The sequence below is a fragment of the Zophobas morio genome, unplaced genomic scaffold (genome assembly GCF_036711695.1).
Source record: "Zophobas morio isolate AGI-343-1 ecotype UQ-CSIRO unplaced genomic scaffold, CSIRO_AGI_Zmor_V1 ptg000022l, whole genome shotgun sequence".
Lineage (NCBI taxonomy): Eukaryota > Metazoa > Arthropoda > Insecta > Coleoptera > Tenebrionidae > Zophobas > Zophobas morio.
The window spans coordinates 6,047,403-6,072,090 of record NW_026972127.1 but is presented as its reverse complement, the minus strand read 5'-3'; the positions used below and the strand labels follow the sequence as shown (position 1 = coordinate 6,072,090).

Below are 24,688 nucleotides of genomic sequence, written 5' to 3'. Positions count from 1 at the left end.
TAAACAGAAACCAAGGTTTCCATTACACATAGATATTGATAACGCCTTCAGTTTGACGTCACCAACTAAAAAATTTCAATGTTGCTCCTAGAATATAGTAAAACTTGAATCGATCTGTTCGAATCTTTTTGTTTATTGATTAATTCCCCAATCTATACCATGTAGATTTCGCTCGTCCTAATATTCAGCAAAGAGAAACACTATATTTTTGTACAGTATAGTTGTGTTTTGTAATTGTGCACCTTAACTAGTATCTACAACTTTGTAAAACAATTAAAAGGCGGGAGCAAATACCATGCACCTAATTGGTCCAGTTCCTTTGCGTTTCAGCGCACGCCAAAACGGTCCAAAATCAAATTAAAAGTAATACCGCATTAGTTGAAATTCTATTTGCTATACTTCTTGTTTCAGAGGTCCCCCGAATTCAGGCGCCCGCTCTACTTCAGAGGCATTTCCTCCACCAGCGAAGTCTTCCAGGAAAAAGCATGTACGTGAGATTCCCGCCCGGACTTCCCCGAAATTAAATTACGCGTTAATTTCCAGGTCTGTCTGAACAATCGGGCGCTCTGTCGCTTCCCTCCCTGCATCATCTCCACCAGGAAAATGCCGAAAACTCCCCGAGCCCAGCCCACAGATAGTGAGTACATAAAACATTACTAATATTGCATTTTCGCATTCTGCAAAGTGTCGACTTCGCAAATACAAAATAACAAACGAAAAAATTATGTCAATACAAAGCGATAAATGCCGTTTCCGGATTCGCAACATTTCGCTGATAGAAAAACGGCGCCGTAAATTCCGGGACCAATTAAGGACCGGCCTGGATAAATTACTTTTAAAACAACTATAAATACGCCGGGCTTTACGATTTTCGCCTCTTTGTCGGATAATGCGGACAAGCGAGGCCATTTCTGGAACATAAATCCAGACACCTAGTCCAGGAAGGAGTCGTAAAACTGTCCTCGACACATTTCGTCTGATCCGGTGACGTATGGTAGAAAATTAATTTTCCCAGTGGAAAATGTTGCAACTTGTAATGCATGGAGGAGTTAATTGTGCGGCATAAATAGTGGACATTTGACGAGGAAGAGAGAACGGGTTCAGGAACGGTTAATGAGGAGTGAAATTAAAATCGAATGGGAAAAAGGGCCGTCGATGAAACGGAACTGCAGCGGGAGTGTGCGTTATTGCACTTCTGTGTTTGTCGTTTTATTGTCTGGGAGAGAAATACAATTTGAGTACATTCTGCATAGAAAGCTTACTTGTCCACGAATTCGTGAATTTTGGAGTCATCGGGGGCCCGAATATAGAAACTAGAAAATAAACAACCACATGAAATTTTTAAAATCCGGTATTTCAAAAAGCTTTAAAGAAAGGGAGTCAAGTTTTGTAATATTTATTTCTCAGAAGGTTTATAACTAAAAAAGCTCCACAGAACGAGTTTTTGTTTTATTCAGTTTACGGAAGTTCAAACTTTGTATATAAATCTCGTAAAAAATGTGGAAAACGTGTGTTAGCTACGCATTAAGAATCTCGGGTACGTCTAGTCGAAATCATGAAATTATCCACAACACCCCGGCTGGCAACACATTCGTCTCGTCGCGGCGATCGATCAAGTCAAAATTGTTTTTAAAATGTGATGGACAAGGTCTTCCATGTGTATTTTTCTCGAGGATGCTAAATTTGTCGCGCTTTGAAGAGTCGAGGGAGCAGAGTGTTTTGAATAATTCAATCTTTGGGGTATAACCGGGAACCACGAGAGCACTCAACTGGTTAGTCCCCTCGGATTTCGTAGGAGACACCTGAAAATTACAGTTTATGCGGAAATGCACTGCTTTAAAAGTGGAAATTGTGTCGGGATTAATAAATTAAGTGGATTGTTATGTTTCGAGCGTGATCCTTGTTTGAAAGAGTTTAAGTGAGGGCAGAATGTCACAACAGGGACGTACGTTGACCAAGATTGTGTACTTTGAGCGTGTCGTAGAGGGGCAAAAAATTGTATGAGGGAGTTTTTAGACAACGAGATAGTCAAGGTTGGTTAATTATGTGGCTAATTATAGGTACGACCATGAGTGTAGTACACCTTTATGAAACCTTTATGAATACGAAGTTCTACATATAGTGCGTTTAGATGGTCAGTAGTACATTATTGACAACAATAATTTTTGACTGATTTTTTTTTTTTAATACAGGGTGTCTCAGAAATAAGTACATTAATTTTAATCAGTTATAATAGAGCTCATTGAACTCAACAACTTTTTTTAGTAAAGTTTTGTCAAGAATTTTTTAATTATCAAGTAAAAAATTGTTAAAGTTATATCCCAATTAAGGTTACCCGCCCATGGATCCTCAGTCACCCATGGATACTAATAATTATTATAATTAATAATTTATGGTCAAAAACAGTTACTAGGATACGTATTTTCCTAATCTTGTCAATGTGACAAACATTTAGAGAGAAATTGAAAATCCTGCTCCCTAATGGCGTACGGAATTTCATCGGCCCAAATGTAGGTGTTGAACACCTTCCCTCGTGTAACCGACCTCATCAGTTGATGGTATAAGAGATACAAAATTTACTTGTTCATTTATTTTTCTATTAACACACTCACAAAAGTTTTGCCTACGTGGTAAGTCTGTTAGTTTCAATAATTGAACTTTCTGGTCCTGAAAGGGGTACATTTGTTCTCTGAGTATCCTCCAAATACTACTCTCCGATACATCACACTAGACAGTGATACGTGCTAGTGCCCGGTCGAGCTTCGACACTCTTCAAAACAGCCTCTTCAATATTAGCAATTCTATTACTACGTAACTTACCCCGATCTTGAGGTGCAGGTTTAAAAGTTCCGTACTCTCGAAAGTGCTGCAACGTTCTTAAAACTGCGCACATTTGGCAGACGACGATTTGGGAGGTTTTCTGAAAAAATTCATTGGGCGCGAGTGCCGTTTCCTCGAGCTTCACCGTACGTTAAAACGATATCGGTGCATTCCAGATTTGAAAACAAAGCCATTTCAACACATTTCGTTTTTAAATTAGAAATCTGTGCCAAACAAATTTTAAAGAGACAACGTTTAGTAAAAACATTGACATAAAAATGATTGTCAGTGTCAAAACGGTTGCTAGGGTACCTTCTTCATTGTTGTAGGGTTGTTATTATTTAAGTTATTATTTAAGGTGAACATAGACGGCTCGTGAATATATAGGTGAGAAAATTCGAAATTCGACTTGAGTTTTCGAAAAAATGGTAGATAAAAAAGTTGTTCCGTTTCACGAGTTCTGTTACTGGTTAAAATTAATGTACTTATTTCTGAGACCCCTGTATTTGTTAAATAGATGCAACAGGTACGCTTTGCTTTCATAATCGCTTTCGCACACTGGACAGAAATGTTATTACAAAACATTTTTCAGCGTGCTTTTCTTGATTCAGCACTCTGATCGCTGTCAGAACAAATTAGTTCTATTGTTGGTTCCACATCGAGTTGGCAGCGAACAAAACCGGTAAGCAATGTATTTTATAGGTGAAAATTTGCGGCGGTCTTATCAGTTATCAAAAATCTATCGATTTCTGAAGAAGTAGATAGCTGAATCTTGCAAAACTTATCATAAAGTTTTTTAAAATCTTCAGTAAGAAAAAAAACTGGCATGTTCAAAATGTCAATAGACCTTTTGTGCAAGTAACAAAAATTGGTCGAAAGATATTTCGACCGAACTTCCCTCGCTTCTGAAGTACAGTCCAACAAATACTGCTTCTCTGAAAAATTATAAAATTTGATTTAGCGGAAGTTTACGTTTTCGTAATAACCTTTACGAGAAGGTTTCGCCTTCTTTAAAAAAAGGACAGTGGTGACCTCCGAGAAGATTTGACATCCTAAAAATATACATTTGGCGCCCCAGAGAAAGTTTTACATTAAAAAAAAACAGTTGGAACCCCCGAGAAGGTTTCACATAAAAAAAAAAGACATTTGGGACCCCCCCAGAAGGTTTCACATTCTTAAAAAAGACAGTTAGCAGTCCCGAGAAGGTTTCACATTCTTAAGAAAAGACATTTGGGGCCCTCGAGTAGGTTATACAGTTTTAAAAAAGACAGTTGGGACCCTCGAGAAGATTTGATATTCTAAAAAACATTTGGCGCCCCCGGAAACGTTTTACATTTTTAAAAGAGACATTGGGACCTCCGAGAAGGTTTCACATTAAAAAAAGACATTTGGAGCCCCTGAGAAGGTCTCGCCTGGTTAAAAAAAACACAGTTGGGACCCCCGAGAAGGTTTCACATTCTTAAAAAAATTGGTCAAAGGTTCGACAGAACTTCTTTCGCTCTTAAAGTACAGTTCAACAAATTCTGCTTCTTTGAACAATTATAAAAAAATTTTGTTTTCTGATAACTTGTATGCTTATATTAAAAACCAGTGGTGTAAATGACACCTCGAACCACCTGCGCTGCCACAGACATACGGACAATATGAAATATAACCAACGGAAAAGAGTGAGTTATCATCAGTGTACATGCTTAACTTCGATTGTTTATGTTTATACAAGGAAAGAATGTTACGTAGAAATTTGTTTAATTAGAATGCGTTTTAGTTAATTATTAATTAAACCACAATTGAAGAAAATGTTTTGAATATGATTATTATTATTCTTATTTGATTACAATTAAATAAAAACGTAGTTGTTCTCACATTTTCTAGAAATGGTTCTTAATTTGATCAATAAAAACTGGTCGAAGACTATAAGTATTATACGTCATATCCAGCTCTTTAAAAATTATAAAATTTAATTTTACGATTTTCGTTTTGTGATGACCGCTGTAAAGTAAAAACGAGCGGCATAAATAACACCCCTGCAGCCTTTGCGCTGTACGAACAATGTAAAATATATTTAAAGCACATAACTAACGTGATAAAATGTCCCTCAGCACTAGGTAATAACAATCTGAAGCTCAAGTGTTTATTTATGTTTATACATCGAAAGAATATCACGTAGAAATTACTTTGATTTGAATGAGTTTGTCTTCTCAAAAGACAGGACTAAAATTATTAATGAATTCACTTCACGATCGAACAAAATGTTCTGAATATTATAATTCTTATTTTATCATTATTTTAATAAAGACGTGTTTTTCACATTTTCGAGAAAATGGGGTGACTCGTTCTTAATTTGACCAATAAAAAAATCGTAATGACGTCATCAACCTGGATAATACTAGTCACCGCACAAAACAAGTGTAGTATTATTACCAACCCGAGAAAAAAAAATAAACGGCCAAGTTCGGCATCGAACCTACTGCCGCATGTCGCACGGCTTCACGCAGATCTCGTCGTTCCCGACTTAACCACTGCGCCATTAGAACTTGTGTTGGCAATATAACGTTATTATACCTTGCAGACGTTTTTGCGAAAATTTTAATATTTAACGAAAAAACTAAAAACGAATTCATATACTACAAGTATAGGAGTATATTTTTGTATAACATTCGAATAATTTTACAATACAATTCGTTGAAATAACGTCATCAAATTGTTGGTGGGGATGATTACATTATTAGAATCAGTATTGTTTGGTTATATTACAGTTAAAAAACGAAGACAAAATTTTGAATAGTTGAAATATGACGTGATAAAGAACCAAAAAGCGAAATTTTAAAATAATGACAATTTAAGAAATAATTCGATTTTCTATGAAATTTTAATATATAAAAATCAAAATTTAACACGAATAGAAGCGGAATGACAAAAACTTGATAATAATTTATGTAAGATTAATAGATCAATAATAGTAAAACACTAATTGTCTAATAATATTAAACTGTCGGTATTTTTTTCGGTCTCTTTTTTTCGAGAAGCCTGTGTATATCTGTTTGAAATAAGTAAACATGCATTTTTTAAGATCTGCTTACTCATATATCCTTGTGCTCATTTAGTAAGGGAAGGTGGAACTAAACGGATCACTTAAATCTTAAAATAAATTGCAAATGTATGTAGACAAAAATAATGGTCTGTCAAATTTACTTTTATGATTTATGTTTCTCTCAGTAGTCATTAAACCACAGTTTAAGTTATACTTTGAAAAAGTTTCTTTGAATCTTTATTGCTGCCCATTTTTTAACACATTTTGTGAAAATTTTACTAAAAAAAAAAACTTTTAATTGTAAGTATTAATTATAAGTGTGATAATATTTTGTTACAGTATAAGACTGCCTGTGTGAATGAGTCGACACTTAAAGTGGAACTTTTGCTATGCACTTTGAATTGTTACATAAACAACTGATTAGATTTCGGAACTGATTTGACAACGTCAACGACATTTTATCTGATAATTAAAATTACAAAAAACTGTTTTTGTGACGTTGCGATGTAAATCATTGATATGAATATGAATTATGATATCGTAAAACTTGAAACACTTTCAGCGTCATTTTGATATGATGTGAGGTGGTTTAAGAAAAACGAAACAGAAAAATAAAACTGTAATTGATAGCGTCTTTCACCTGGTCGTTTCTTAAGTTATAGTTTTATTGTTGTTATTTTGTTTGCAATTATCTCTTTAATAATTTTCTGCACCAAAACTATTTAATCCTATGTAAACATTGTTGCATGATCCACGTAATATTCTGCGAAGAATATTTACGCCATTATAAATTATTCTTTAGATACTCAGGAGTATCATAAAATTAGAATATTTTATGTCAAGCTGCATAACTTAGTGGACAGTAGCACGGGAATTGTGCACACTTTCTTCACACAAAATAATAATAATTTCTCGTCACATTTACAGGAACTGTTGGAGTAATTTGCGCGATCTTCGTGCCAGTCTGCTTATTTATGTAAAATATTGCAAAAATTGTGCTTGAAGTAAACATCATTAATTGGACTATTAATTTCTTATTATTGCCTTTAAACAGTATAGCCTTAAGATACAAAGTAATGACTAATTAAAAACCAAGTATATTAATTACAGTGTACGAGTAAATCCACGATATTGAGTTAATTGAAAAACGTTCATCTCATTGAACTCAGACCTGTCTGAAAAATATATCTGACGAACGAAAACGTCTTTTTTGTTAGCAGTTTTAAAATATAGATAGTATTGATTCTCTGTTTTTGAAACAATTTGTATCTGACTCGTTGCTTTTATTGCCGTAGCAAATTAAGTTTTCCCTTTTATAATTTCATAATGGTCACTTTATGCTCGAACAAAATTGAAAACGATTTATATTACTTAGAAGGATTAAACGTAAATCCCAATGTTACGGATGATAGTGCCGTCGACCATAAAACTGATCCAACAATTACTTTTTCCTCGACCTTGACTGAAACACTCTGGTTATCAGTTACAATCGAGATACGAACCCGACAGCTATGATAATCAGCGAATTATCTTGTGTTCGATTACAATCGCCATTTCTTTTCGTATTTGCGATACCTAAGTTAATTAATAATCAAGCTAAAATCCTCGCAGAATCGCGAATCCAGTGTCCCATAAATAATCCTGGCAAAAATCGCAGCTAATTAGAAAGCCTTAGGGATAATAATCGTCCCAAGGTCCCCGCTTAATTTTAGAAAACAATTATCTTTAGTGCACGATGTAATAAATAATATTTTAAAAAAGTTAAGCTAAAGTTCCTCGTGTGTCGGCACCGTAAAACTAAACATTTAATTACTTCATAATTGCCGCTAGTCGGCGATGGCGTGTCGCGGTAGCCGGAGGTACACTTTTAATTATTTGTTATCAGCAAGTTTACAGTATTTTGAGGGCCATATTTCTTAATTAAATGTCAGGTGCAAAGTGTTACGTCCCTTTAAGTAGAAATTACACTACGCAAAGTACACAGCTCATTTACATTTTAATGGTTTTTTAGATTTAATAACGGGTCGTTTTATTGCCGCCCCTGTGCAGATTAGACTTTTTACGGGATAATGGTAAAATCGCGAAAACTATGCCGGAAATAATCGCGCTCTACGCTTAAACTCACCCCTCCTTTTAACATAGTTTCTTCTAGAAAAATTTAAAATTCAAGCAATCACCGCTAAATCGTTGTAGTTGACGTTTTTATTCAACGATAACGAGACGGCATTTCAAGTTAAAAACGAAAAATCAAAACAAGTACGCTTGTAGTGCATGCAATTTACTTTTATCTGCGTCGTCCGCTTCGATTTTTAGCCGTAAACTCATCTCGAACCCTAGTCACGTAAAATTTCATCATTACATCGCGAAATCGCAACTAGAAAATCCCCCCATTGTTTACACGAAAGTTGCTCTTTGTAAATCGCACGAGCGCCTTACTTTAAGGATTAATCCCGAAGTTCGCGTCCTTCCAGAGAAAAATTTTCGCTATCTGACGGCGCAGAGACCAAAATTTGAAAGGCGAGAAATTAAAATCATCGATCACTTCGCGCCTTTCACCTTTTCCATTTAAAACAAATCAGAAGAAATGACGTTACCACCACCGAAATGAATGAAATTCTCAGCACGACTGATAATTTTTCATCCCTAAATGCCTCGTTAACTAAATAGAAAGTGGGAAAACATCCGAAAAAATCATTTTGGAATGGTGGATCTGTTAATTGGGGTGGAAAATCAATTAACGTGGGTGTTGAAGGCGGCGCGTTAGCGCGAGGGGCCCAAAGCGAATTTTTATTTATTTGCAGGAAAATTATTTGGGAAAATGGTAATTAATTTCACTAACGGGAGTTAGGAAGGAGCAACATTAGGGGATGGAGTTTGTAGAAAAATGAATTTACTGGCTAGTACAATTTTGACATGGTTATAAGAACGCATGAATTCGCTATTAATACGAATTGTATTATTAAGACGTCACGTCGACTTCCCCCACTTTCTGAGTGCGACCAGCATTGGCGTTAAACACACTATTGTTATTTTTAAACATTGTTAAACACTCCATCTAATTTTGAAGCAACTGGATCAGTTCTGTCGCCATTTTTTACCCACTTCGTAGTTTTCCAACCCACCAAAAATTAGACGAATGATCTTTGAACTTTGTGATGATTGACCTTGTTTGTCCCCTATGTTTTTACTGCCATCTGTACAGTTGATTTGATAAATTCGCGATTTCCCGTCGATTTGCCAAGAAGGTTTTTATACTTCGCTCAGAAGTATAAATCACTTTCGTCGTCCTTTGAAATATTTTCGAAGTCAATATCTAAGAAAAAAAATCGGAGAAAAAACACATAAGCACTTTCAAAGAAACGAAATAACAGGACATTTGTTTTATAGCACGTTATGTATAGGGTCTCAAATTATATGAAAACTTATGCTATAAGGAGTGAGAAACCGTAAGTAATTATTTTTTAAATCGTCATATACGTCAAACTATATGCCCAATGACCTACTTTTGCCATGAAACAGATATTAAAAATAACGATTTAATTATATTATTAAATTCACAATTATTGGTTATAACTGGAACAAATTTATTCATTTCCCACCGCACGTGGTTTTTTAAAAATAAAATTGTGATTATCATAACAATCTATCGAAAAAATATTGACTGCAGTAATCTCATTTATACTGCATGCCTTTGTTCCGAATTCATTTAATTACAATTGAATTAATTCGCAAGAGCGTATAAATTTGATAACTATATCGTACAACTGAATACATCATCCTTTTATGATGCAATCTCGACTATAATGCCACTGCGCCACCATTTATCTCGACTCATTTTTTCGCAGAATAATTTCGAACCCAACTTGCAACATATGGCCAACGTTTCATTTTATCGAAACAGCAATCTAATAATAATTTAAGACATCCCACGCTCCTAAAATCGCTTTTACAAGCGAATAAACCGCCTTTTACGCCACGAGAATAAAATCTTTAATTAATTCTCAACAATAACAGCGTAACGACTCTCTCAAATTCGAGTTATATCTTCCAAACTGTTTATTTATCTTGCAGATTGCTAACCCTCACCGTCAATTACCCCTTTCATAAAACCGCCGCGACCGTTATTCGTCGTGTTATCTCGATATCGTTGAACAATTTTCGCATTTTTGCTTTTTTAATCAATAACGCCGACAATTTGCGACCCCAAAGCGTGCAGATCTGTCGAATCTCGGCGTCGAAAATTTTGACAATTTTCCTAACCGGACAGTTAATGATTGATGCCTGCTGGCGAAAATCGAAATCAATCATGAACAACTGACCTGGCGCATCCACCATTTTCGATGAAAAATTGAGCTAGGACAGCCGCGTCGTTAAAATCGTGTTCGATGTCCACGCTTCATCTCGGATTAATTTAACCCAATTTGTTCTCTTTTCCAGTCGACGGAGACCGCAGAGCATCAGTTCCGAAGATGGAAGGTTTCGGCAGAGTTCAGAGGGGAGCTTTCGAAGTGCCGGAAGCGGTTGCTCCAAGCTGAAGAGGCAGAATGCTTGCAGACAGAAAAATAGGGATGTGCTCGTTCAGGATACTCGGCAGCGACCCGAGACCACGGTAAGTGGATGGGGTTAATAGATATACAGGGCGATCGAAAAAATGTCGTTGGAAATTTTTATGAGCGAGCTTTTAGAAACGGAGCCAACTTTGACTCACTCTTTTGTCGACGCGAGCTGTACAATTAGAGATGTAAAATAGGCGTTTAGGTTTTCCATATTGTGTGGAACGAAGAAAATGGTCGCGTGTGGGTTGGATGTTATTTAAAAATACATTGATTACTATCTTCGTATGATAACTGTGTTTACATATCTATATTTGTACATCGATTCCGTTTTATCTGACATCTTTCACATAATTTCTGTTATCTTATTAAAAAGTTGAATACCGTAGTTACGAAAAAAACTTTTTATTTATGCCTCGCATTAATCATATCCACGTGTGCTACTTCGGTACGGAAAAATATTAACATGTGACATTTCCGTTTACAAATGGGTAATTTGTTATTATAAAATATGGGTTTAAAAATAAAACATTTTGTATTTATAGTATAGTACCTGGAAATTTACGTATTGGTGTCGCATGCAAGCTGTAAGGGTGGTGTGAAAATTACTTCGGAGTTTTATTTGAAAAAGAAATTGACGCAATTACGTTGCGGTTTCATGAAAGAGAGAAACTTTGGAATATGTAGACAATAATATGTAAAACGTTTAAAGTAGTTGGATTATTCTAATAAGCGGTTTTGGCAAATTTGTACAATTAAGGGCTTCGTGTTCACTGAAACGATGCGGAGTGAAGACTTTCACAGACATAAGTTTACAATTGATGGAGTTAAGAGAGTTACTTGTACAATGCTACAAAGTTAGATCCTCAATTAGTAATTAAACTTTGTTAATGCAGTGGCGTAACCGGAGGTTTTGGGCTGTTTTTCGTATCTAAGACCCCCTTTAGAACTAAACTTTTGTAGTAATGTCATTTTTATTGATCGGATTTATTTGTTATTTATATTTCTAATTTCCACTACCCGGAATTGCATGTCCCAAGTGACATGAATTATGTAAATCTATAATTTAAATGATAACTTTAACAACAATAGAGAGCACGAGGTCGTCATTGTTACCACTGGACATCATTTATTCATTAATATTAAATTATACACGGGAATAACCTGTTGCTTTATTTTTTAATTTTTAATTCTTTATTATACATTGCGTGTATGTATGTAGTATTTATAATTACGCCGACTTAAAATGTTGGTGTCTATTGTTGTGTTTAAATTACAGTGTTGGAATTAGTAGTATTTGGTGATACTACAGTCAAAAAATTACGACAAAATTTTGAATAGTTTCAGAAATATGACGTGATAAAAATAGAAAAAACGCAATTGTAAAATTATGAAACTCCAAGAAATAATTCGATTTACTATGAAATTTTTATATATAAAAGTCACATTTTAACACGATTCATATATCAATCAAATCGGTAGCTTTTTGATAACTGACAATAGCGCCGCGAACATAAAATGTACTGTTACGTTGATCGGTGATTGAAAAATCGGCGTGGGTTAAAATCAACATTTTTTCTTACTAGCTCAAATTTACACGTCTAATCACACGACTATTATGTACAAAATAATTCCGGCTCAACTTCGCTGGGTTTTCTCGACACGCGTTGGACTCGACTTGTTAACTGAATTCAGCTCTCGTTGTCTAACTGCTCTCGACGGTGGTTCCCATTTAAACAGCCGCGCGGTCCTTCTCTAAGGTCTCCGTTACCGCTTCTAGGCTTATTCTCGAACAGCCGTCGCGACATCCGCTTCCAGGCTCTTCTCCGGCCGCCGTCACGGACAATGAGTCATCGTCGCGGTATATACTAGAACCCATAGGCGTCGTACGGGTCTTGCCAACTCATAGCGGAACGAACAATATGAACTTCGTTCAAGTACGAGTCGTCTAAGATTATTTTGAAATATTAAAGGAGCACAAAAAAAGTGTGATGACAGTTCTAATCACTTTCTATTTATTACTGAGACGAAAACGTGACGTGTGATTGATAACAAAAAATAATTTTTGTGAAAACGCCAACTCACAACCTGTCAACAATACTAAAATTATTTGTTTTTGATTATTTATAAAACTATTATCAACCTGTTCCATGTTGGTTCTGATTATTTAATATCTGACAGTCTACACGCATAATCTCATCATACTACTTCACGGCAATAATATTTTACGGTATCTACAGATAATGAATTTGTACTTAACAATGATCAGATTAGTACATTGTGTAAAATTAATAGTAACTTTTCTTCAGATTTTAATGGCTTTATTTAAATTATAGAACTGAAAGTATAAATTGCTTTTTAACAATGGGTGAAATATCCGTCCCTATAAAAACTTAATTAACAACGTCAGTTTTTTTTATCAACCGATAAACAGTTCGTAGCAATAAAGTTTCGACCATTGTTGTTAAGGAATTTTCAAATTACGCTTATCGGGAAATTTTGTTACACTAGCGGACATAAATTTTATGCCATATGATTAAAAAATTCTTGTTTTCAAAATACCAAGTTTATGATTCTTCTTGACATGTTTCTTGTGGATGCTCACTTCAACATACTTTTACCACTTATGTTAAAAACATTGTAAATTTTACTCTTTCATTACAGCGCGAAATAATAATAACAAGTCCTGAACCGAAAAAGTGCAGTGTATTGAAAAACATCTCGCATTAGGTGAAAGGGTCTTTACGCTACTGCATTTTTCACTTTGCCTGTATCTCACTGTTTTGCACGAAAACTCATTTACTGCACTGTATTTCTTGCAATGACTTTCTGTATTTTCCTTTCTTCTATTCCAACAGTTTAAAAGACAAACGCTACCTCTTAGCATCCCATCAAGTGATTACGTTCACCGCCCCAACAATTCGGCTTTAAACCTCCTCAAACTCGATTTATCAGCCGACTTTTCCAAATAATATCAGCAAACACAATACGCTCTCCAATAAACACAATCGCATCGGGCCACGCACGAAGCCAGCTTGAGCTTTTTATTATAATTAAAAGCGAATAAAACTAATGGCCAATCATCGCGAAGTTATTTATTCCAAAGCACGCAAGGCGTTTTTCTTTCCTCCCACGTCCGTTTCGAACCCAATTAACTGGCTTCTGTCAGAATTACGCGTGCTTTTTTTTATTATTCAAGTTTTTTTCTGAAATTGTTAACTGGAACCCACACGCAATGTCGGCTGTGTAATTTCGCCGACGAGCTTTACACCCTCTGCGCTTTGATGTTTCCTTTTTTCGCGGGAGCTTTCGCAATGGCTGATTAAAAATTTTAACAAATCCCGTCAAGCGTTTCGTTGGCAATCTCCGTTCGGGCTTCGAACAACCGGATCGATAGTGGGCCATTACGCTCATTATCTGTCAAGATTTCACGGATAATGTGGGAGCTTTCGCCGCCAAATTGACTCAGCTGTTACGGTGCATCCCGCAGACCGCACGCAGTGCGCCCATAGAACGTGGAAGATCTTCAATGAAAAACTCGAGAATGGACGATCACACAAAGACCTACGTTTAAAGAAAAATTCTTTATTGGAACTGTTCGATGTTTTTTAATCGCATGTCTTTGGACCGAAACGCCAGACGTCATAAAATTTGATAAAAATGTTTAGCTGCGTCAAGTTATTTTTTAAACGGACTGCATTCCACCAACATTTGCGAAAATTTTAACCTTGGCGTCAGTTATATATTTATTTTAATGGCCACCTTATTTTTTATTACATATTTTACAAGAGTGCTTAAAAATGGGTTTCAGTGCGTCATTTTCCGCTTCCATTCACTACTGTTGTATTGTTCCTCCCAAGTAATTGGTGACGTCATACCTGTGAAAGTGGCAACTAAAAATGTGTTCAAATCGTCAATCAAAAATTTTCAAATTACTCCGCTTATGTATTGCATGTATCCTATATTTTGTGGACACACTGTATATTCTTTAATGCGGACTTACAAGGCAAAGGGGACCGGGATCGTCTCAATTATACGAATTTCGTAACGACGTACGTGAAAATTTGCTGAATTAGAGTTGTTTTTATCGTCCTTTGGAGAAAAAAGCAATCAAAATTTAACGGTTACGTTCATTTACATTTTATTATGTTCTACATATAGGCCGACCGTTTCGTAGCGATGGAATTATGCGTTCGATATAGCAGTGAATGGGATTTGCTGAAAGGGTGAGCCAATTATCGAAACTCAGGTTGAAATAAATTCACCGTTTAGAGCGTATAAAAATTGTTTGCCCGACATATTTTTTATTTTGAGAAAAAACTGAAAATATCTTTGTGTCAAAGTGTTAAAATTACAATAATACAAATAATAATATATAGGTGTTCTTAAATTAAGCACCAGAAAGATCAAATCTTTATGAGGACAGATAAGTACAAATTGTGGCTCAAATTAGATAATTACGTTGGGAAACAAATAGCGAACATATGATCACGGATGCACCTTATAAAATAATTTGAGGAGAGAGCATAAATAAAAATACAGAAAATGGTCAGTAATATACCTATTGATTACGTTAGGAATTGCCATCAACTAAATAAAATTAAATAAGTGTGTTTAACTACGAACTAACAATTTTCTGTGTAATAATGTCTTGTTATTATCCTTGTAATTGGAACGTCTGAAATGTTTAAATTTGTTTTACAATGTTCATTTTCGTAACTGAAATGTGAAACTTATGATGCAAGTGGTAATTATTGTGTATCATAAATGCTACAACTAATGAGATAAAAATGAAAGGAGGGTTCTACGTGATTCAGGTGTGGATAGGAAATAATCATGTGAGTAAATTTTTAAAAATAAAATAGTTACTTCTGGAAATATTTAGATTAAACTTTATTTTATAGAAGAATGTCTATCGTTTCGCCGCAATGATGTCATTAATTGCTCACCTGTTATAAACGAACCAGCGGCGCAGATGAAAGGTTGCATCAAATGACAAATAGCATTTTCTTGTTTAAAACATTCTCTATCAGTATAAGTTACTTATTAATGGTGTTACGCTATCATTCTCTTTTCATTATCTGTAATCTAAATTTGGAAGTGCTTATAACTTTGTAAAACTTTTTTTCTATTCTACGTTACTGACTGTAGTAAAATATACAGAGTGAGTCATTAAGCGCTACTCATTAATTTTCGCTGAAGAAAAAGTCAAATACCAAAGTTTTAACCATTCAGAGTGTTCCGCTTTTAGGGTGTAACACACAACTTAGTTTTTTTATTGAAATACCCTATATATTTTTAGATATTTTGACTAACCCTTAGGCTTTACAACCACAGTTGGCAATTTTTTGTTTAATTTTTTGGCAATGGAAAGGTTCACAAAAAAGTCGCAGTGGGTTATTTTTAAAGTCTGTCTTAGAAAATTTTGTGGAAGGATAAATAAATGCTTTCTTATGGTATCAACTAAATGAAATTTTAAGGTCCAGAGTGTTTACAAAAAAATCAAAAACTTTACAATTATCAAATGCATAGGGCGTTCCATATGAAAAAACTGAAATAAGCGCGTACTTTTCTTTATCTCTCCACAAACTGTTGTAATACAGATTTTAAACATAAGAAATCACAGCAGGGTGCTGTGATGTCTTTTATGAACCCTTCCATTTCTAAAAAATTAAAAAAAAATTGGGATGACGTGGCAAGGTTGCAACGTAACTTCAAAAATAAACTATAAAGATATATAGGGTATTTCATTTAAAAACTAAGTTGTGTGTTACGCCGTAAAAACAGAACACTGTATAGCTAGTATTTCTTCCATTTCTAATACTTAATGCGATTAGTGACTCACCCTGTGTATACAAAAATGATTTTGTGTCAAAAATTGATACAATTTTATTAGTAAATTCTTAAAAGCAGACAAAACATGAAGACAATATGTTCTATTTTGGATACTTTTTGATACCTTTTAATTTAGTTTTAAGGTATAGCTGTAGTTAAAAAATAACCTCATTTTTTAGATGAAAAACAAAAAAAATTGCTTATTAATATTGCGACGTACTAAAGCATTTATTTTATCAGAAATTGCAAAATTTTATCCTATCAGGCTTAAGTTAAGCCAGTATTCGTTTATGTTTGCACCCTAACGGAATTGCATGAATTTGATTAGTTTGTTTAACTAATCTCTGTGAGGACAAAGTTTGCTGACATTTTTACATTATGTACAGATAACTATGTTTCATGCATTGTTTTATTAGATAATATTAGTGATAAAATTATGTAATAATAGTGACAAAAATATGATAAAGTGTACTTAACGGTAAAGTACTGTAAAACGTCCACGTGTATACATAAAATTAACACAAAACACATATAGTCGCATAAATTAGAAGGTTTATGTTTCATTACTTGGACACCATATATTCGTTATTGTGGCGGTAACATGACGCTGTATTTTTTTATGAAATCACAAATTTACGTTGTGGAGTTTAACGTTCGCTGATTATATATTTTGTCATTTTACTTCGTTTAATGGAGAAATTATCTCAACCGTATAATCCAGAAAAAGGGAGATTTACGATGGTCACGAGAGCAGTGTTCAAGTTAGCATCACCGACTGCATAATCTAGATTATTTCAGCAACGAGTGGTAAAATGAAAAAGTCTCAGGTTCCTGTTTTTTTTTTGCAATGTATATAATTTAGTTTCCTTATAAATAACCATATTTGGAAAGAGTATTTTTAGAAAATTTGCATACGAGTTTTGCTTTTTCGTCCGACAGAACCTTCGTCAGTGCTTACGCGATGCTTAATGGCTTCTGATTTTCTGTGGAAAATCTGCGGTGAAAAACGTGAAGGGTTGCGGGTTCGAATGAAAAATCCACCGGCGTCGTTCCACCGGCGGCCGTATTTCTCACACAAAAATTATTCCGTAAATTTCTGGCATTTCTATTTTATTTAAGTAACGGCCGCCCAAGAGAACACCCTTTTTTACCGCCTTCGTGTGTTTAACTGTAACAGTATTTTTTTGTATGACATAATGAAATTAAGTACTTTTAGGGTTAGAAAGGGCGCCCACTCGTTTTTCCCACGTATAAGGTAAGCCAAGTAGGATTAGAACTGTAGATCGACGAATAAATAAAAGCCCGAAAAGAGGGTGAACGTAGGAGGATTTTAACACACGGAGGCGATTTAAACCGAATTAAAGCGTGTGATACATGTAGGATATTTAAATTTCAGCCGGCTTCCACAAGCAAATTCTGACGATAACGATTTTTCCGACGCATCGCAACCGAACTGCACCCACTTAAATCGGCATTTACTCGAGTCGCGAAAAACTGTTTCAAAGTTGTGTGCTTTTTTAACCGCAAACTTTAAATCCTCTCTCCGTTTCTCACTCGTCGGCTTGACAGAATCAATTCTGCACTTTTTCTGAGTGCGTCTCACGTTCGCGTGTTTCTCGACACTTCCTTCGGGGCACAGAATGGTACAAATTAGCATCAAAATGCAGGGAGATGTGTAGCGGTGTGCGGTGTACCGACATACGAATGGGCGAATGTTTGTGCATTTTAGAGTTGGAACAGAAAATAAACGAAACGGCTATTTCCGAGTTAATAAATTTGAATGTGTTTGCCGAAGCGCGGAACTATGTAACGTTGGCAACCCTTTAACCACCTCTCGACACCTGCATTTTCTATTATTGGCCGGCAAACTTTATAAATCCGGACGAGCACGTGTCCTTCATTGTGACAAGAGTCACGGATTCGGTATTTTATGCATAGAATTTCGAGGTTGATTCCGAAATGTTTTGTTGCGGAAAATTTTGCAGCTTTAGTGGCTATTTTAACTGTGTGTTAAATTGGGCCTTTGTGTTAGATGTTTTAACATTAATTTCGAAAATATTTTGATAATACTTGCACCATTACGTTTCGACAATGCCATGTAGCACAGGAAATTCCTAATATATTTCCAATATTTTGATTCCGTGCATTGCAGTTCACTTCGAGTTTGAAAACCGGAGTGTCCCATAAATTCTGAGAATTACGAAACTCTTCTTGAAATAAACCTAACCTCTTTTATTTACTATAAATAACAATATGTTTATTTTATAAATACAAAACCTTCTTACGAAACAGTTATAAATATCTTTGAAATAAAATGGTTATTAAGGTTTAGTTTTTTTCATCGTGTTTTCGTATTCATGTAAGTATAATTCTATTTTAAATTGTTTTTAACAATTTTTGTGTAGTTACTGCCCAAGAATACTAGGCGTCAAAATTATATATCAGCTGATTATTTTGAAAACTGCTTATAATGATTTTAAAAATTTTATATAGAATTTGAAAAATTTGACTCTCTTTACACATTTGACGTACGAAAAGAATACTTTTTAAGACTAGTTTAATAATCATTGTAGTTTACCTGAAACGATAATATTTTCAATTTCCAATATGGCGGGTGCCTGCCATTTTGACAAATTTTGTAACTACCAAAATGGTGATTTTTCGTTTAAAGGATTAGAGATGTTATTTTTTATATTTCACTAAAGTTTTTTGGTGTTTATTTCATATTTTGGAAAATTCGTTAGCACGAGTGATTTGTAACTTTAATATCAGTAACAACGGTATGAAATGTGAATTTTTGAAAATTTCTAAAAATTTCAGTATTTCAATTGGTCGATTTTGGAAAAACGATTGGAGTTATCAAAGAAACGAGGCTGGAAATGAGTTCTAAAGCTCGAAATCTACAAGAAAATGCTTTTAGCTAAGTTTCGAAAATGTCAAAATTTTTGCGAAATTTGGAGAAGGGGGGACCACTAAAAATTTGCAATTTTAAAAAAGTTGTCCAAAAATTATGAAAAAATGCAGGGACGTAGATCTCGACGCGCTGATTCCAAAAATATAGCATGTTGATGGTCACAAAGCAACATTTTCGAAAAAATGCGAATTTTTGAAAATTTCAAAAATTTCGAATTTTCAACCGTCGATTCTGAAAAGATGGTTGCAGGTATCAAAAACCGAGGCCGGATTTGAGTTCAAGAGCTCGATTTAGTTGAGTTTCCAAAATGTCAAAATTTTTGCGAAATTTGAAGAAGGGAGGGACCATTAAAAAATTTCTCTTTTAAAAAAGTTATCTAAAAATTCTCAAAAAATTCAGGGATGGAGATCTCGACATGCTGATTCTTAAAACATAACATGTTTATGATCACGGATCAATGTTTTCGAAAAAATCGTTATGAAGTGCGAATTTTTGAAAATTTCTAAAATATCAATATTTCAATGATCGATTTTGAAAAAATGGTCAAAGAAACGAGGCCGAAAGTGAGTTCTGGGGTGGGATTTTGTTTCTATAACGATAAAATATCGGTACCGATAAAATGTGGTCCTCTTTTTCTTTGGCATTTGGAATTTATATTTTCGTCCTTGTCATTTATCGCTGCGTTATCGTTTCGTATCGTGTCGGTAGAAACAAAATCCCACTCCTGGATCTCGAAATCTATAAGAATATGTGTTTAGTTAAGTTTCGAAAATGGTCAAAAATGGGCCGAAATTTGAAGAAAGGGGAACCATTGGAAAAATTTCATTTTTAAAAAAGTTGTTTATAACTGTATCCTCAGTATTTGCTGAAATAAGACTGAGTTTGGCAAATGAAATACCCTCTAGGAAAATAAAGGGCGGGTGGGTGGGGCTAGTACTTGCTAAGATAAAACTGATTTTGGCGAAGGACATAGCTTCTAAGAAAATAAAGGGCGGGTGGGTGTGACTACTACTTGCTAATATAAAACTGATTTTGGCGAAGGACATAGCTTTTAAGAAAATAGAGGGCGGGTGGGCGGGGCTAGTTCTTATTAAGATAAGAATGTTTTGGCAAATATACCGTCTAAGAAAATAAAGGGGACTGGACGGGGCTAGTAATTTCTGAGATAAGACTAAATTTTGCAAATGATATATTGTCTAAGAAAATAGAGGGCGGATGGGCGGGGTTAGCATTTGCTAAGATAAGACAACCATATTAAGAATAGTCACTGGAATGAAGAGGGGGTGGGTGAGCGGGACTACTGCTTGCTTGTAATACTGGTGTGGACTTTGAAATTTTTGCCTCTGCATTGGGATAAATAGAAATAACTGAAAATTGTAACATTGTCACTACAATATCAAATTAAAAGTCTATAACTCACAGAATGCCCTTCGCCTCTAAAGCACAACAAGTACCCTGAAGGCCTAATTTTGAACAACGATGTGATCGATAGGTTGAGAATGACTTCGTTTATCTCTTAGTGGTGATAAATTTATTAATTTTGACGCACTGAGTCCAGTGTGAAAACGTTATTGTGTTTCTAAAATTTCAGGAAAATTAGATGAGCTAATTCTGGGACGATAAAATTAATATATCATAAAATTAATTTGTTTGAGGAACCTTTGTAACCAGTTTAAAAAAATGTTTAATTATAGGTTTTTGGCACGATTTGTTCATTTTTTAAAGGAGTGAACCAGGTTAAAATTTTAATTCGAATTAATCTGGTGTGTACTCATAACAAGTAAGCTAAAATTAGAAATAAATTGTTACATCATACACAAAGAAAAATAGATAAACAGACAACTTTTGATTGACTTTTATCAACTTTGTGATCATTTTAAAAGTTTTGGAGATTACTTATCTAATAAAATTGCAGGAAACGAAAACTTCATTCTTGTGTTCTAAGCGCACTAAAACGTCAAAGAAAAAGATAAGGTATTTGTTAAAGTGACCCTATTTTAGTCATTACTTCTGTTGACTCCAGACTACCTTTAAATAAATTGGTCCAGTTTTGCTGAAATTTATTATGTGAAAAACTGTAAAAAATAGCTAACCCATTTTTCCTGAACTTGGCATTACTCGCATTGAAAGTATTTAGTTGACGTCAGTTTTTGCCGCTCACGATCATCACTCGTCTTGATACACAAAAAATTCTTACGAACTCTATTTCGTAGCTTGGACCTCCAGATTTTTGAAAAAAAAAGGCAAAATTGTAATATTTCACAACTGAGCTTACGAACTGCAAACGTTCTATGTTTGTCGTAGCAGGGTAAATCGCTAAACAAAATTTATCTGGTTATGCGTCTCAAACATATGCAAAATATTGTGACTTTGAGTCTACACTTCAAAGTTTGAAAATTAGCCGCAAATTTAAAATCCGCTTACGGCGGCACCTAAAAATGCGTGTTTTTCCCCGTGCAACATTGTCGCTTCGCCTGGAGAGCCCGTTTCGGTCAAGAGCGGCGTCCCGGAACCGCGGCAGCGCCCGAAATAAACTAATTGTATTTCGGGGGCGCGACCGCCGCCCGCCGCCTCGCCACTATTTCATTTTTACGGCCCCCCTTTCCATATTTATATTGGAGCCGCAGTTGCAATCTGTTTCGGAGTTCTTCACCGAGGGATGTTACGCATCCGTGCGGCGCCTGCAAGGGTGAACGGTCGTCGGGACGCGGCCGACGCTGTTTGGCGGCGCCCGGCGCTCAGTCTCTCAGCAAAAGCCGTTTGGTTTGCGTCGCATCGGCACAAAACGCGCGCGTTTTCGACGCTTTCCCGGCATGCCAGTGCTTGTTTCTTCCAACTTCCTCGAGGTCGTGCGACGAAGATGATTCGATCTGCTTGAGTCGATGTAACCGTGGTGTACATAATAATTTAAGTGGTTTATGTAAGGGTTTATGTAAGGGCTACGTTCGATGACAGATATTGCGCGGGACCTTTTCCAAATTTACTTGCTAAACGTTTCGGACAAAGGTAATTTTCGCCATTGTTGGCATCGCTTAATGGACGATTCACGTGTTTGTTTATCGGCGCTTTTTGGTTAATGGTTTCTTCGCGAACGAACGCAATTAATTCGAGGATAATGATGGGAATTCGATCGGGGAATTAATGAAGTTTTGGGTTTTTTTTTTCTCTGAGGAAACGGCGAGTTTTTTCCGGTGGGGATGAGACATCTGACATTTTCGTGAAATGTCAACTTTGCTTTAGCATAATATTGATTGATTTCTGTACGACATTGCGAAAGTCTAAGCTATTTATAATTTCATACTTGGCTGTTGTTCAGTTTTATGGAACTAATTATGCTCGATTTTAAAGGTCGAAAATATTCATACCACTTATCTGTAATGGCGTTTACAGTTTCATGGATTTCTACACACTTAACTACACGTGTGTTGTGGTGTTATTACTCGCTTTCAAGTAATTACGGGCCTTTACTTACTGTCCAACAGTTATTGTTGGAAAAACTTGGAAGTTTAATTGTTACAAAAATTACAGCAGTTTCATTATGTTGTTAGGCTCGTTCAAAGTAATTTTCGAACGATTACCTTGTACTTATTGCCCCCGAGTATTTTAGAAAAAATTCTTGTTACTTAAATGCGGCAAGAGTTTTATAAAGGAAACGACTGATTATCTCTATTTCGTGGAAGTGATTGTCACTGACTGCAAACAATTATTTTCAAATTCTTGTCAAAAAATTTGTTTACATTCATATCACAATTGTTTTTCAAAAATCACCGTTTTTCCCATTTCCACCTCCAGAACAATTAGTAACGAAAGTCCACTTTTGCATTTTGTTAACCCTTCAACGTCAAATTTATTGTGGAATTTTATTATAGACATATTTTTGAAACTACTGAACTGACTGCTTGAAAATTTGTCCATTCCTTCCCCCTAAAAAAATTGATGGCGTCACTTCAAAACGTATTTGCATTTAAAATTACGGAAACAAATTTGAAATTTTAATAAGACACTAAAATGGGTGTCTGACTGCCGGGCTTCAACTAAATTTTAATAATGCTCATGAAACGTAAGCCATCTCAATTTTTTTTTAAATAAATAACGTCCCACTGCGCCATATTCTGTGCGCTTATGTAATGTAGTGCTTTTTAATTATATTATAATCTTTTCTTATAAATTTGGTAGATAGTAAATTTTTGGTTAGTGTTACATTGTGCATGTCATGTTTATCCCCACGAAAAATTAATGACAATCTTTTTAACAGTTCAAATAGTTGGTATTATTTGTCACCATTTATTCTGTTTCATACTTCATCAGCAAAAGCATTGCATTGATTATAATATTGAATTATTTTTTTCTATTTTCTTCTCATCTGTTACAATTTCCTCTTATTTTTTTGTCCTATGGACTTCCCTTTTGTGCTTTAAACTAGCTCTTTTTTCTTAGTTCAGTGTTTACTTTAAAGTTCTCAAGTTTTCTGCGCGCTATGTTGTCAAAAATGTGATTTCCCATTTTTCGGTATTATAAACCAGTACGATAATATATCTCATTGTCTAACTCAACTAAGTGAGACAAGTTAAATTTATCCTACTGGTGTAGACAATAGTTATTTACGTTACAAGTGATATAAAAGCACTGTGCGAGTGTAAACTTTCCCCAGAACGAGGCGCCAGTAAGTTATGTAATCACGCGAATATCTAGGGACTTCAGAATATGTTTAAAATAAACTTCAACCAACTAAAAAGATTCGTATTTATTTTATAAAACGAGTGCCGTAATTTAACATTATAGTGCGGTAAGTCAGTTTACTCACACGAGTAGAATAAATTTAATTCATCCTTCTGCTCCAGGTAAAAAAAATACGATATCCTTCTATAATTAACCAAGAAGCAGTCAATATTAGAAGACAATAATTACTTGAATGTGTACTTCCGGAGTGTAGCTAAAGAAATATTTTATTCAGTCATTTCATGATCCCTAAAGCACGAAGAAATAGGTCTTCCATTTCCGTCTGTCTGCCTGTCTTTTATGAATCTGTGTTGAGTTTTTACCTGAGACAATCAGATTAAAAAAAAACATTTAATTTTGAATTTGCAAAAACCGAGTGTAGGTTTTTAAATTGTTAATCAAAATATATTTTCCGGAAAATTGATGACATCATCTCAAAATGATGCCGAATAAATCATATCTTAAATGTGCAGAATACGAGGAGTCTATACTCGTGATTTACCACTGCATCCATATTTTTTGAAGTTTATACAGGTGACTCAAAAAATTAATGAATTAGTCAATTTATTGTATTGATTGAATCAGGAACGGTTCACTTCATTTTCCCGAAAATTTGGGAATACAACTCTGTAATGTCACAAAATTCATTTGAAATTTTTTGAAAATTGACTTTAACATTTCACACATATCTTTATTTTCACTCTGGAAAAAATAAATAAATAAAACTCCCAAAATCAAATTTTATAATTTGTTGATAAAGTTGGACACGTTTCATTCTACGTCAAACGCGAGGGAAGTTCTTTCGAAATAACCTTC

The 24,688-nt window shown here is 34.9% G+C and overlaps 1 protein-coding gene across 4 annotated transcripts in view; it reads left to right on the top strand.

The window, feature by feature from the left end:
* The window catches only part of LOC135133459 (pleckstrin homology domain-containing family G member 5-like), a 224,982-nt gene that overhangs the window by 108,842 nt on the left and 91,452 nt on the right, over positions 1 to 24,688 (top strand). For all 4 annotated transcript variants that reach the window (XM_064061859.1, XM_064061857.1, XM_064061860.1 and 1 more), the window contains 3 exons: positions 412 to 487; positions 544 to 637; positions 10,289 to 10,460. In XM_064061859.1, coding sequence (XP_063917929.1) covers positions 412 to 487; positions 544 to 637; positions 10,289 to 10,460 — 342 coding nt within the window. The remainder of the gene's footprint in view (positions 1 to 411; positions 488 to 543; positions 638 to 10,288; positions 10,461 to 24,688) is intronic.